We start from the raw sequence: 14,230 nt of genomic DNA on the forward strand, positions 1-14,230 counted from the left end.
TGACAATCCTAAAGTGTTTTTTTATCTATTATTATGCATATGCTAAATTATTTAATTAAAAAACCAGAAAATTGCAGGGTGTTTCTGGTCATTTTGCCACAAGAAACTCAACAAAGGATCCTAAATAAAGGATACTGCGCTGCAAAGTAGAAGCAGCCAATCAGAGAGAGAGAGAGAGAGAGAGAGAGAGAGAGAGAGCGAATCAAAAGGACCTGTCACTGTTCTTCGAAGGTCGTTCGTTCCTGTGAGAGATTTTATCCTTTATCTCGGATCTCTCTCATCTCCCTTTCTGTGGCCCAGGCGGATCGCAATCCTTCGATCTGCGGCTACAATCTCGTCCCCAGCATCCAATTCCACACTTCTGGGTCTTCCACTTCCTAAAAATCCCACCTTTTTCTGGGACGAATTCCTCGGAGGCTTCTGGCGGCGCTGCTGTGCTTGGGCTCGCCTTGTAGCCCTTCTGGATTTGGCGCCTGCGCTGGCGCTGGCACTGGCACTTGATGGGTTGGCGGTTTCGACGATGCTGAATCCGCTGCGGTGGCTTGCCGAGATGGATGAGTGGGAGCGGTGATGTTGGACTTGGAGATGGTAATTGGGTTCTTTCAGTAGTTTTTTTTCTTTTTTGAGATCCTTGAGGTTCTGTTTTATTGTTTTCGATTTTGGTTTCCGATGGAGGTTTGAGGTCTCTACTCCAGTTTAATTTCTTTTCTAAATAAAGCACTTGTGGCTGGAGAAAGCGAAATGAGCTGTTGTTTTGTTGGAATTCGATCTAAGGACGTCGGGTTTTCAAGTCTTGTTGACTTGGGATGAAAACAAAATCCATTTACCTAATTGTCAATTCAAGGAAAAAGGACTCTTTCATCTTCTTATTCCTTTACATTCTTTACACAGTATGTGCGATTAGGTTGACGGTCTCCGTTGTGGAATCGGACTTCTTCATGAAGTCTGCATGCATCTTTTATGAGCTGATATGATTCTGTGCAACTGGAAATCCGAGGTTTTTCTGCTTAGAATGGTCAAGAGTATGTTGCTGACTAGATTGACTGGCTTTTTTTTTCAGTATCAAATCCGATATTGTCCATATTGAAGCCTAAAGTTGAATTCGACTTCCAAATGCACACTTAATTTTGGATGGATTGCCTGAACCAATCGCCACATGACAATTGCTGCAGTGATGTGGAGCCAGTCTACATGTACTTTATGATTTGAGCAGAATCATATCCAATTTGCAGAAGTTTGTTCCTTGCTTGATTGGTAATTCCACATGTCTCACCTTGTGAAGCTACAATCTGATAATAGAAAAAATGTTTGAACTACGTCTTCCTATAGGCATAACTTTAGCACTCTTGGCTTTTTAGTTAGTCGCCGAATTTGTTTATGAAATGTGTGAATCTGATGAAAGAAATCAAATAAAAGTTGGATTTAGCACCAGTAAATTTGTATAAACTTGTCTGCTTGCTTAAGTTGGGAAACTACAGATGCAGAGAGGATTAATAAGCTTCTACTTTCTCCCTTTTTGATTAGACTTTTACAACTGAAACTTTATAACTAAGTGTTTTTTTACTATATTTTACCAATTTATTTTTGTCGCAGTACAGTATTGCTCAAAGTAGATATTGTCTTTGTTCAAATTATATCATTCGTTGAGTTGAGCCTTCATTGCCTTGCATTTTCTAAGCCAAATATGAATATGAGTAGGAGTTCTGTTGGATCTAATGTTTGGTGGTCTTGAAAATCTAATCGTGTGTGATATATTCTGGTTTTCTACTTGTTATAATAATTGTCATCCAATAACTAACCCTGGCTTCATCTGATAATGGCTTCCAGTTGAATATTACGTGTTTATAGAATGTTAGATATGCAAAATAAGCATTGGTACATTCCTTTTTTTGGTGATATGGCTTGCATACTGAAAGACCGCATGTGTAGAACAAAACTAAAATTGGGGATCAAACAACCAACTTACAGAAGCTGGATGCACTAGTTTTCCCACCAGAAGAGCTGCAAAGCACTGCTGTGCTATTTTTAGTTTAGTAGAATGATACATGAATTGCAATTTCATTATCTGGTTTTTTCCTTTTCCTCCTGCCATTGAAAATTTTTGGTGTAATACCTTTTTAACAGACTATTGGTGCTCTTTCTGATTAGGTTTAGAAATTGCAGGAATGGCAACAAAAGTACAAGGAAAAAACTACCTTCCAGGATACTTTTTCCTACATGATATTAACGAAGATACCAGTAGCTGGTCTGGTTACTATCAAGATAAACAGTCAAGTGTGAATCTCTACAATGGTTATATAGCAAGGTCTGCATTTGGGTGCTCTGAACATGATAAAGAGATGCTAAAACGGACAATGCTTGAACATGAAGTGATATTCCATAAACAGGTAATGGGGTAATTTTCTCCTTGTCCATTAAGTAGATGACTTTTGAAAAATACTAATGCGATAGGAAATATATTATTTGGATGTTGTTGGACAATACCCTTTTAACTAAAAGAAAAAACATGAGCTCAAGGAATATTTTGAATGCTTCTAGTTTATTTCTAGCAGGTCTACGAAAATTGAACGGAAATTTACCTAGGAAGGTGAAAGGGGGTAGATAAAGGACGTCTGACTTGAGTTAACTTATAAAAGAAGTCATAGTTTCTGCACTTGTTTATCTTGATTTCAGTATTTGTCATGGCTTTATATGGGTATCCATTTTTATTTTTATTTTATTTTTCATTTTTTGGATTTTTTTTTTGCTTTTTGGAATTACTTTTCTTTAAAGAATGAATCAGAGTAAATATTTTCTAGATAAGTATGATTTGCCTACCTTGTCACTTCTTCTCCTTTCTGTCCTATGACTTATGTTCTTTCACTTGTGGTTTAGGTGTATGAACTTCATCGTCTCTATAAAATACAGAAGGACCTGATGAATGAGTTTCAAACTAGAGGCTTTCACAGATATCCTATCGTTCCAGAAGTATCACATTCAAATCCTTTCACAACTCAAATAGGACAAGAGTGCCCTGAAAAGAAACCACAGATGGTTCACCTTATAGGAAACATCAATCATGGAAAGACACCACTTGCTGGTATTGGGAGGTTCCATTTTAGCTTAACTAAGGAAGGTAGTGTTCAGTCTTCTCCCATCTCATTATTTAACGGAGATTTTGAAAAGGACAAAAAGGAACTAGATTACCTGCCTCAGAAAAGGAGGAAGTTTGATCTTCAACTTCCAGCTGATGTGTATATAGACATTGATGATACTGAAGGCTCTAATAAGAAATTTTTTTCTGAACTTTCTTATAGTGCTAAAGATCCCAAGAATGGAGCTTGTTCTCTCTATTTTGAGAATGATGTTAAGCCAAGTCTAGGTAGTACTCATAAAGAAGACCATAATGTGGTGACCTCACCAACACATACCAACATGTCAACCGACATAGTTGATTTAAATGCACCTACAAACGATGTTGATTTTGGAGGTCCTTCAGATTCAACATCTGTACAATTTCTCGGTTTGAGGATGCAAAGCCAATGGAATAAGCTGCATCATTCATCTGTAAGATCATATACTAGTATCAGTGATGGGTGTGGTGATCAGCTGACTACATCAGATTATTTGTATACAGATGTACACCAAGGTAATGGCATTCATCTCCTAAAATTATTTACTCGTGATATTATTTACTTGGTCTAAACTCTAAGCCCTAACATGAATAATTTCGGTTTCTGCCAATTTTAAAGTATCACCGTGTTGTATTATCTTCAATGCTGCTCCTAATTATCTTGCTTTTGATAAACGGCTTTCTAAAATAAACTGTGTATGAGTAGATTTAGTATCTTCTTGTAGTCCATCGTAGTTGGCATACTAAAAGTTTGTTGCAACAAATATGAACTTTGATACATAATCAATAAACACTAGTGCATTGTGTCTTGTAATAGTTGAGGAATGTCTATTGAGCATTTATTTCTCGATTTTTTTTTTGGATAAAAGAGATGAATCAGGATATCGGCAAGGATCATGTTCAATTAATGCAAACTCGTGGTTGTTTAAAACTGTTCATTGTTAGGTAAAGAAAAAAAAAGTTGAAAATGAAACATGAAGCATACTCATTTCTGTTTTTAAGCTGCTTTCTTAGAGAATATTGAGATATTACAAAATCTGAGACAGGATACATAATATTTAACTTGTATACCATCCTTGTGTTTGAATGAATATTATAATTTTTCCTCCAATATTTGGGTTAGTTATGTTTTCTACCTGATTCAAACTTCAGCTTCTCATATATGCAGGCCAACATAGGCGTACTACGGATTTTCTTGCTCGGGCTTCTGATAATCATAACATGGAAACATCACAAGGGACATTGCACTTGAACACTAGTACTCCTAGAACTAATGTTATATTTCCATTTGATCGCAATTGCCCAGAGATATGGCCTGGACCAAAGCAATTTGATAGATTTCCTTCCTTCAATAGCTCAAATTCAGTTCTGATGTCTCCTCAAGTGCCTGCTTCAATCAAAGCTAAGGCTGATGTAATCAGTTGTGCACCATCATTTGTTTCATCTTGGAGAAAACCTTCTGCCAGCACAAACAAGAAGCCAGTTACAGCTCAATCACTTCCTTCTTTATGTCCGTCATTGAATCATAGTAAGAAGAGTTTGAGTCTCAAGATTGATGATCAAATTCCCATCACTTGTGAAAGGAGAGAGAGCATTTGGAACTTGACTGCCAGCCTTGAATCTGTTACTTCTGTGTCTCATACAAATAGACTTCACCATGGCCTTCATCTTGATTTCCACTCTACACATTTAAAGGATTCCTCTAATACACAAGACAACAACAATGGTGATAATGAAATTTGTAATGGTAATCTACTAAAGGACCATCAGAATGGTTACCTGAGAAGGGACCTGCAAACCTCAAAGAATATGAACTTAAATGAAGCATATCGAGGTGGCATTAAAGGTAAGCATAGTGCCACACTAGATACGGTCAATTATCTTGCTGATAACAAATATAGCAAATTGTCAGAGGGGCAGCCTTCTTGGTTTAGCAATACATCCTTTGATGAATCCAATGTCACAAAGAAGCATGTCTCAGGGGTGGATGTTAGCTTATCAAATGGATATGTGCAGCCCAAATCAAGCACCGATGCTGAAATATTTGGTATAAAGAACAGGGAAAGGATTAGGAATCAAATTAGTCTGAATGGGGAATTTGTACGTGTAGATGGTCCTATGCCTTTAGAGGAACTCCATGATTGTGAGGTAGTGACTTCATCACACTCTGCACCAATCTTTGATGCAAAAATTCCTTGCGCCATTGATTTGGAAGCGCCCATCGCTCAGCCCAAAATGTGTAGCTTAAGTAAGCAAAAACAGGCAACCTCAAGCAAAAAAGATGGTTCAGAAGAACAGGACCACTTGAGGGATTCACTTCGACTGGCTGCCCAAAATTTAATTGCTCTCTCTATACATTGCCCTGGTAGCCCGGATGGGATTACTCCAAGCATGTTAGAACCTGCATCTGACACTCTGTCATGGTTTGCAGAGGTTGTATCCTGCAGTGCAGAAGATCCAAAGCTGATCTGTGATGGTCTAGATTGTGACACACATACTTCAGGGCACAATGGCTTTGATCTCTTTGAGGCCATCACGCTAAGTCTGAAAGAGGTTAAGATGGATCAATACTGGCCTAAAGAAAGCGAGAACAAAGATGAGTTAAAAGAGAAAGACGACACAGGAGCTCCCTCAATGCTTTTCACAGAGCCTCGGCGTGGCCAGGCCAGAAAGAGGAGGCAAAAAAGGGACTTTCAGAAAGATATCCTTCCAGGCCTTGCATCATTGTCAAGGCATGAAGTGACAGAGGATCTTCAAAATATTGGTGGGATGATGAAAGCATCAGGTACGCCTTGGAAGACAGGCATAACAAGAAGAAACAAATGTCTAAATGGAGCAAAGTCTCAAACAAACAGGAAGCCTAGAAGTTTAGCCGAAACAATCAGCAAAGTTCAGGTTGTTTCCCCTCCGCGTTTGCAACCAAGTAATACTGAAATAAGAGATAGCGAAAGGAGTATGATCGGATGGGGAAGGACCACAAGGCGTTGCCGTCGACCAAGATGCCCTTCCGACACTCTTCCTACTTTGAGTTGATAAGGAGCACCATGCTTTCCAAGAACATGCTATAGAGGAATTACTTACATAGTGCAGATACACATAAGTTACTTGTATTGTTCACTATGGTTTGTCTTTTAATGTACATTCCATAATGGATACTGCATTTATGCATTGAGTCTGAGAGCTCAGCAGATTCTGTGAAGTCTTGATCAATTTTGTGCAGGCCCTGCAAAGAATTTGTTGAGGTATGGCCAGAGTGAACTGAAGTCCTCAAGTATCTTTTATATTTATTTTATTTTTGTGTGTTTCAAAAGATCTTCAACTTGGAAATGCATGGTTTCTCAGTTAATTAGATCCTCAACTTCGAAATGGAGGATGCAAACTTGGTATTGAGTGCCAAAAGTCCACCTTGGAGCACAAAGCCGGCCATGTAGAAATACCTTTTGGCACAGTATGATTCTACATTCTCCAAATGCCTGAATTTAGTGAAAATAATATACAGGTAATTAGTAATTTTTTGTATCATGTTTCTATATACAAATCATGGCTATTGAATAGCATGCATTAAGTGATTGCCACCTCTATTGAATGGATCACAATTCATTCAATTACACCATTAGGTGATTTCTCCTTCATTGCCATGCCACACAAAAATTAAAATAAGAAAAATAAACAAGAGCAACTTGCAAACACCTCTTGATTGACATATAATTGCAAAAGTTCTTTAGTTTTTTATTTTTATCATTCTTTGGGTCAAAGTCAATTAATCTTTTTTTTTCATTTTGTTCAAGATGGATGCCAAGAATCAAGGATCAAATCCATTGTTTAATCATCCATTCCCCCAAATTGCACACCATACAAAGATGCTAAATGAATCCTAAGATGGTCCTACATCAATAGTATGGCTTTGATTCTTTCTTGGTTCCAAGATCTACCTACCACTTTGTTTAATCTATATCATATTTTTTTATTGTAAGATAGTGAAGAAAGGATTTTAAAATTTCTATAGATTTTTCATCATTTAAGCAATGCAATTAATTAAATTATTCAATTTAGGTGTTTAAGGGTGTCCTAAAGTTAACCAAATTCTTTGCTATGAATCTCTTGAAATTGTTTAGATGTTTTTAATTATTTAATCAATCTTTATTCTTAAGTGGGCTGTTCACAATTATTTAGATCAGAGAATTTCATATGTTTTTTTTTCTTTTTTTCCCTAACTAATTTCTATCTCTAGAAATGGTTCATTTTTGGCACTTTATTTCATTAATAGTATTTTCATTGTATATGTAATTAACTTATATATATATATATATATATATAGTTTATATGATATATATGCAGATATTGTTATTAATTGTTATAGAATTAATTATTTAAAATTTTTTCACACAGTTAAAAGGATAAAAAAATACATTTATTAATTATTTAAAAATTGGAACAAAATCCATTGTCACGTGACACATTCGGCAATAATATTCCTTCCGCGAATTAAATTTTACAAGGGTAAATATTTAAATTTCAAAAACTTCAAAACTTTTTTGCTGAAGTTGGAGTCGCTCGCTCGCTGGTTCACTTCTTCTTCTTCTTCTTCTTTCCTCCTGCTCTTTTTTTTTATTTAATTATCCATAGAAAACTTTTACTAATTGCATCGGAGTCCGTCCCGATCGCTCTGTGTGAAGGCCTAGGAGAAGCAAGGGAAGCGAGGTTTCTTGGCGAGGGGGTTGACGCCGGCGTGGAGGTGCATGTCGTAGTTCCCGCGGCGGGAACCACCTCCAAAGGCGGAGCGCCTTCTCCTATCGCGCCGGCGGATTCCTCTCAGTGCCGCGGAGGAGGTTCGGAGGTTCGGCGTGGCGACGGTGATGGAGGGGCCGGATCCCGGGGAGGTGGCGGAGGGGGACGGAGCGGGGAAGGGAAACAGGTGCAGGCACGTGGCCCGTGGGTCCGACCCCCGCGGCCGCCGTCTGTCTCCGCCGCTGCGTGCCGATCCGACCTGCGGTTGTTTCTCGGGGTCATCGCGGCGCCTCTCGCCGCACGTTTCCTCCGCCGATCCGCTTCCTCACCTTAGCGTCCAGGATACCCCAATCGTGAGGATCCTCTCAAGAATCGTTCCCTTAAATGCTTGCTTCTGTGTTCGATGAAATGCCTGACACATTCCTATGAATTATCAACTAGATCTCGCTATCAATTCGTCTTCCCCACTGATTGAGATAAATCCTTGCTTTGAATTAGGGTTCTCAAAAAGATATTGATTTGCTCCTGTAGGAAGCCTCTTCGGCACAGTTCATACTACAGCAGTACACAACCGCATCAGGAGGTCTCCAATTGTTGATCTCGAACAAGAACTCTTATGCAATGGGGAAAATGAAGATGGCGGCGACCGAGTTCGAGTCAGCCGCTGAGTCGTCAGGCACAAGAATTCATCTAGAGATGCTGAGTAACTGGCGCCTGCAATGTGGTACATGGAGCTCTCTGTGAGTGGCTGTAAGATCCATGCAGGTTGCAATAGCAAACTCGTATGGCGCCACACGACGTGGGGCAGTGTCCATGCTGCCAACGGCCCTGTTCGACCTCTTCGTCGAGTTCTTCAGGTATAGGACCAATTCATGGAGCATAGTGTTGTGAATCTTTTGCCGGAGAGAGCTGAGTGGCCGAGTTGCCCGAGTGGCCGAGCCAGGTGGCCGAGACATCAAGTGGCCAAGATGCCGAGTGGCTGAGCTAAGTTACTGAGCCGAGTGGCCGACTGCCGAGTTGAGTGACCGAGACACCAAGTGGCCGAGACGCCGAGTCGAGTTGTTGGGTTGAATGGGCGATTGCCGAGCCGAACCGAGTGGCCGAGTGTCAAGGCAAGTTGCTGGGCTGAGTGAGCGACTGCCGAGCCGAGCTGCCTAGTCGAGTTGGCCGAGACGGTAGGTGGTCAAGAGGCCGATTGTCGAGACAAGTGGCCGAGCCAAGAGGCCGACTGCTGAGACAAGTGGCCGAGCCAAGAGGTAGGTAATTAACTCAGGCCGTTTCAACGTCAGGTAATTAACTCTGGCCGTTTCGACGTCAGGTATTAACGCTTGTCCGTTTCACTGCAGCCACCGTTACAAAAAAAATGAAAGGAATGACAAAATGTTGATTTATCTACTTGGGAAAATTATGCCTTGATCGGTCCGACATTCGACACGCGCAAGTCACGCTCGCACACAAATTGTGCGGGCAGTGCAATCCGGGCCCTGGATTTGCACCCCCTGCACACCCACACGTGAGAGAGAGTCTCTCCCATTGCATTTGTTCACAACATCAATGTTTGTGATACAATATAAACCAACCAAGTTGCCCCTCAACTACCAATGTGTGACTAAACTCCTTCATATGAAGGTCTTCTCCTTCGTTCCATTTCATTGTTTTTTCATATTTCCAATACATAGGTCTCTCTATCTGAAAATATGTTAGATAAGATTGCTTTGTTTCCATCAAATTCACAGGGTCTTGATCCATCGACTACTGCAAGCATGTTTGCCAATGCACGGCGCATTGGGGAGAAGAAAAAACTAATCATTTGTTTATCGAATGAGGAGGTAGAGTAGAGCATCCATGCTAGCTTTGCTTCACAAGAATCCAACTTATTTGACTAATAGGAAAACAAAAGGCTGAAGAAAGAATTGTGTAGCCCATTCACTACTTCAAGTGTCCCTTTTGCTTATCGATCAATGCAGGTGGATATCATATTTTTCACAATCTAAATTCGCCATCCTCTGCACCAAAATCAGGCTCTGAAGGCTTCGGCAGCACCACCAGGTCCCTCACACTCTTACTCCGCTGCCTGTAAACTCCCTTCATTGCATTTTTCGCGAACCGGGATACATAAACGGTTGCACCAATACTAGGTGCAGCAGGGTCATCCTCCAGATCCATCAGCTCTTCCCTTCGTCGGAGCTCCATTGCCTTCCTCTTCGAGTACCGCCTCCATGCGACCTGGATGAAGCAAGAGGCCCAAGTCCTCCACTGCTGCGAGTAGAACCGAAATGTGTGCTGCACCTGCCTGCTGTGGAGCCTCCTGAACTGGCTCGCCACATACTTCAGCTCATCTGCAATCAATGCAAAGGCTTCCACTTCAGTCAAGGCCCGGACAGTCCTGGTGGAGGATGGAAGGCTGGCTCCGGACTTGGGATCCAGAGCCCACGTTAAGAGCTCTTCGCCACAGAAGTCACTCTCCTTGAGGATGCTCCTGTTGAAGAACCCGCTCCGGCCACCATCAGTGGTCACACTCTCCAATCGGCCGCGAATTATGAATAGCATTTCGTCAACAGGATCGCCTTCTCTTATGATGTAACTGTCCTCTGTGTATAGACTTGTTTTGAGCCTCTCACATATGGCATCAAGCAACCTCTCATCCATGTTGGCAAAGAGAGGCACCTGAGGAAGTAGAGCAACAGACGATAAGAACATATAGGGAAAGTTTAAGCGAAGTCGACCATTCACCCAGAGATTTTCGATAGTTTTGTCTGATTACATACCCTCCTGACCAAGCCAAAACAAAGGTGACGCTTGATGTCTCTTCTGAGGTCCTTGGGCAGGATCTGAACCAAGCATTCTTCATCGACTCCTCTGGTTTCTAGCCATTTGTACTGATCGTACCGCCGAACTCGCTCTTGGAGTTCTTGTGGCAGCAAACGATGGTGCATCCACTGCTCGGAGTCGCGCCTTTTCACTCTCATCTCCTCGAGCCTCAATGTCAGTGACTGAAGATAAGTCTGAAGCATTTGACAGACAACCAGCCAAGTAAGAGACTCTAAAACAGATGGCTTTCAAGAAAGCATAGAAATTAATATCAAAGGAACATCACACCTGCATGTTTCCAATTAGTAGTGCACATAGAATAAGCCCAAATATCGCAAGCGCGATAGAGAAGACGACTTCTCCAGGATAAGTACTAGTTACAAGACCCTGACCAAGGGTACTGTTGCAGGCAGGCAGGCAGGCAGGCAGGCAGGCAGAGGAGCTTAGTCGATAGATCCATTGGTTGAATCAAGCAGAAATCAAAGATTTTAGAGAAAAGAACTCCCACCTAAGATTTTGCAAGCCCCACCACAAGCAATAGCAGAACTTGGAGAAAAAGTAGTTGGATGAAACAACTCCAGAGGTTAAGCATTGTGTGTAAATTCCATAGTTGAATTCTGTGTTGTCGTCTGATGCAGAGCAGTGCCGCTCGAGGACTTCTTTGCTGGAGTTCTGCCAGTTACTATAACCGTCTAGATTCTCATTACCACAGTACAAATAGTTGACTTCACACCCTGGGGTCATGTTGCAAGCTAACTGCCAGCAGTCATCTTCACGGTTGACCGCCAACAAGTACCAGAATGCACCAACTACCTGAAAAATGTCTAGTGAATCAAGACTGAGAAATGTATGAAGAATCTCAGAAAAGCAGAAGTATCGACTTACATGACTAGCAAGCATATACCAAAGCAAGTAATAAACTGCTCCGGCCCAGGCAGTTTCGGCAAAGATGCCACCATTCCTTCCCAATTCTGTTGTCAGAGGAATAGATCTAACCAATCTTGGTATATATTGAAACATGACAATGGAAAGTAATGAATCCTTCGTGTCCAACACATCATAATTCTTCGAACCGTGAAGGTAACTCCAAACTACAATCTGCAAATCTATCAACAGATTAGGAATGATTATTGTCATATGTCAAACTACTTTCTCTGGGAAGTTTCGAACAACCTGAGGAAGTGGCAACACTGCAACAAAATCAACGATGAAGTAGCGGCTTAAGTACCGCATTGCTATCTGTGCAGGGTCGATCACAAGCTCGCCCCGACCGAAAACCCGGGATGATGGAGCAATGTAAGAAGTGCGGAACTGAAGAGCAATACGAACAAGGTAGAATACATCGACAAGCGTTCGCAATGTGGTTGATGTTGCTGCTAATTCACGGTCAATACCGAGGCAATTGGATTGTTCATCGACTACAGGGAGATAGAAGAACAATGCATCCACTGCTACAGATAGGATGCATGACACCACAAGCAGCCCATTCATTTTGAGAAGAAATGGATCCTGGGGATCAAATATTTTCATCTCAGACGCCTTGAGATCTTCAGAGAAGACTGCTCTGGAAACACCAGAACGTAGAGATCGACCAATTGATATAAGCCCTTCTGATCCTCTTATCACTACTCCTTTTCTGAAAGATTTCGGAGGGATACGTGACTGGTGACCCAGCCCCTGAATGTGAAACCCATTTTTGTCCATTCTTGCTGGTTCAGAAGCAAAGGATACCCTTGGACTAGAGTCCTCCAACCTAAAGCATAAATGCGTATGCCACGGCTCAGAAAATTCATGCCACTTTCCAATCCAAAAAGAAACTCAAATGGAGTGAAGTGAAATAGCTAAACCTTATAAATTTGTCCTGATTGTAACTGCAATCAAACATCTTGTTCTACTATTATCCCCTAAAAGTAGCAAAGAGGTAGAAAATTGATAGCCAAACATGAGACGCAACAAACAAAAACAATAAGAAAACTATAAAGGTAATACACATTGTTTCCTCTCCACAAGATTTTCCCTATAAGAATTCCAACAGTTTCAAATTCAACATTATATGTGTGGAAATAAAACATAGGATATATATTTCCATTCCAAGGGATGTAAAAAAACTGTAAAAGCTACCATAGTGACAAATCTTCACAATCATCATCATCATCAAACCATGTTTGTACGTTCCAAGTACTTGGAGTCAACTACATGGATTTATTCATCCATTCAGCTCTCCTCAATGCAATAGAACTAGTAATTAATATTCATATCAACTCAATCAATTACAATTACATTATTAACTAGATTTCTCCTACTATTTCTATCTCATTCTTGTAATACATTATAAAATGATTTATATGATACATGCATGGACATTAAATACAATCAGATTTTGTCAAATACCACAGAAAGGGATGGCATTTTGTCATTCAACAAAATGAATTAAAATGGAAGGTCGAATAACTATGCTTTACCTTAGAAACGGAATATGAACACTCGGCAATCGACAGATATTGAATTTCTACAAACAGATTAAGGTCGACACTCAATCTCTTCCTCGCCTGCAATTTTGATAGAGAAATAGCAAAAAATTACGAAAGAGATTGCTGGAGAGGAAAAAATAAAGTAAATACTGAGACAGCGACCTACTCTGATTGTGGTCGGCGAAGAAATAGACTTGGTCGCCGGAGAAACTTGAAGAGAAGCGGAGAGACAACTTTCCCACCGATTGCATTGTTGCCGGTGCAGGAGAAGAGGACGAACGATGAAAGATCGATTTAGCAGTTTGAAAATTGATCGAATAAGAGCGGAAAGCGGCCATTCAGCTCCTCTCGATCGATCAAGGTCGCGCTTTCGTAGCACTCACCGGATTTTCCGGAGAGAGCTCCAAAAGCCCCTTTTTCTTCAGAAATTTATATTAGATAAGTAAAATATGCATTTATTAATAATTTAAAATGATAATAAAAATCATTAGATAAAAAATAAGAAAGCGGTCCTTATTTGTATTATTATATTAAAAAAACATCTTAATGCTTCCTTATAAAAATATTTATTTTATTATATTGATAAAAAAACTATTATAGTAATTTTAAAAAATATTTCAATATTAATTAAAACTAAACTGCTTGAACTATAAGAAAAACAAATCTTATAATAATTTTAATTAAAATTTCTCTATATTATATTAATTTTGATTAAAATTATTATGGTGATATTAATTGGACGAATAGAAAAGATGATTTTAGATAAATAGTGCCCTTTTCATAATAATGAAAATTCTAAAATAATTTACTAATTATCACGTAAATAAATTTACATTTATTAACTTAATTAATCAATTATGAAAAGTAAAAAATACACACCATTTAATATTTATAAAATATAATTAATATATAAATTAGCCACTCTCTTAAACCTTCGCCATCTTCACCAATGGATAGACTAACCCATCGACCCTCTCTTCCTCCTCCTCCTCCTCCTCCTCCTCCCTCTTCTTCCTCGCCGCCGGTGAGAAGTTCAACGTCGGCGGCGAACAACGCTGGGCCTCTGACGTCAACTACACTGCCTGGTCCGGCCATCGCCGGTTCCACT

General features: G+C 40.1%; 2 protein-coding genes across 5 annotated transcripts; one reads left to right on the top strand and one right to left on the bottom strand.

Moving 5' to 3' along the window:
* Positions 1 to 225: 225 nt before the first annotated feature.
* Positions 226 to 6,602, top strand: LOC141820782 (uncharacterized). 2 transcript variants are annotated; one of them, XR_012601162.1, is made up of 6 exons: positions 226 to 588; positions 1,061 to 1,254; positions 2,164 to 2,387; positions 2,875 to 3,628; positions 4,281 to 6,354; positions 6,455 to 6,602. XR_012601162.1 is itself a non-coding variant. In XM_074708133.1 (5 exons), the coding sequence occupies exons 3-5, from the start codon at positions 2,166 to 2,168 to the stop codon at positions 6,143 to 6,145; spliced, it is 2,841 nt and encodes a 946-aa protein (XP_074564234.1). In that variant the 5' UTR covers positions 226 to 588; positions 1,061 to 1,254; positions 2,164 to 2,165; the 3' UTR covers positions 6,146 to 6,581. The 2 variants fall into 2 exon arrangements, 1 of the variants encoding a protein (XP_074564234.1); XM_074708133.1 differs by having other exon boundaries at positions 4,281 to 6,581.
* Positions 6,603 to 9,698: 3,096 nt separating this feature from the next.
* Positions 9,699 to 13,190, bottom strand: LOC141820847 (putative cyclic nucleotide-gated ion channel 5). Of its 3 annotated transcripts, XM_074708205.1 has the most exons (7): positions 13,114 to 13,190; positions 11,825 to 12,404; positions 11,537 to 11,749; positions 11,160 to 11,464; positions 10,940 to 11,051; positions 10,609 to 10,845; positions 9,699 to 10,507 (listed from the first exon to the last, which is right to left on the bottom strand). In XM_074708205.1, the coding sequence occupies exons 2-7, from the start codon at positions 12,353 to 12,355 to the stop codon at positions 9,824 to 9,826; spliced, it is 2,082 nt and encodes a 693-aa protein (XP_074564306.1). In that variant the 5' UTR covers positions 12,356 to 12,404; positions 13,114 to 13,190; the 3' UTR covers positions 9,699 to 9,823. The 3 variants fall into 3 exon arrangements, with proteins under 3 accessions (XP_074564306.1, XP_074564305.1, XP_074564304.1); XM_074708204.1 differs by having other exon boundaries at positions 11,160 to 11,749; XM_074708203.1 differs by lacking the exon at positions 13,114 to 13,190 and adding an exon at positions 12,499 to 12,536 and having other exon boundaries at positions 11,160 to 11,749.
* Between the last annotated feature and the right edge of the window lie 1,040 nt (positions 13,191 to 14,230).

This window comes from Curcuma longa, unplaced genomic scaffold (assembly GCF_044706935.1).
Source record: "Curcuma longa cultivar G26 ecotype Majalengka, Jawa Barat unplaced genomic scaffold, ITB_CL_G26_1.1 utg8573_np1212_1322966_RagTag, whole genome shotgun sequence".
NCBI classification, from domain to species: Eukaryota; Viridiplantae; Streptophyta; class Magnoliopsida; order Zingiberales; family Zingiberaceae; genus Curcuma; species Curcuma longa.

Coding starts and splice junctions, on each gene's coding strand:
- LOC141820782 (XM_074708133.1), top strand. CDS start 2,166: ATGGCAACAAAAGTACAAGGAAAAAACTACCTTCCAGGATACTTTTTC. Junction 2,388..2,874: donor AAGTGATATTCCATAAACAG/GTAATGGGGTAA, acceptor CTTGTGGTTTAG/GTGTATGAACTTCATCGTCT. Junction 3,629..4,280: donor GTATACAGATGTACACCAAG/GTAATGGCATTC, acceptor TCATATATGCAG/GCCAACATAGGCGTACTACG.
- LOC141820847 (XM_074708203.1), bottom strand. CDS start 12,536: ATGTTTGATTGCAGTTACAATCAGGACAAATTTATAAG. Junction 10,846..10,939: donor TACTAATTGGAAACATGCAG/GTGTGATGTTCC, acceptor CAAATGCTTCAG/ACTTATCTTCAGTCACTGAC. Junction 10,508..10,608: donor GTTTTGGCTTGGTCAGGAGG/GTATGTAATCAG, acceptor CTACTTCCTCAG/GTGCCTCTCTTTGCCAACAT.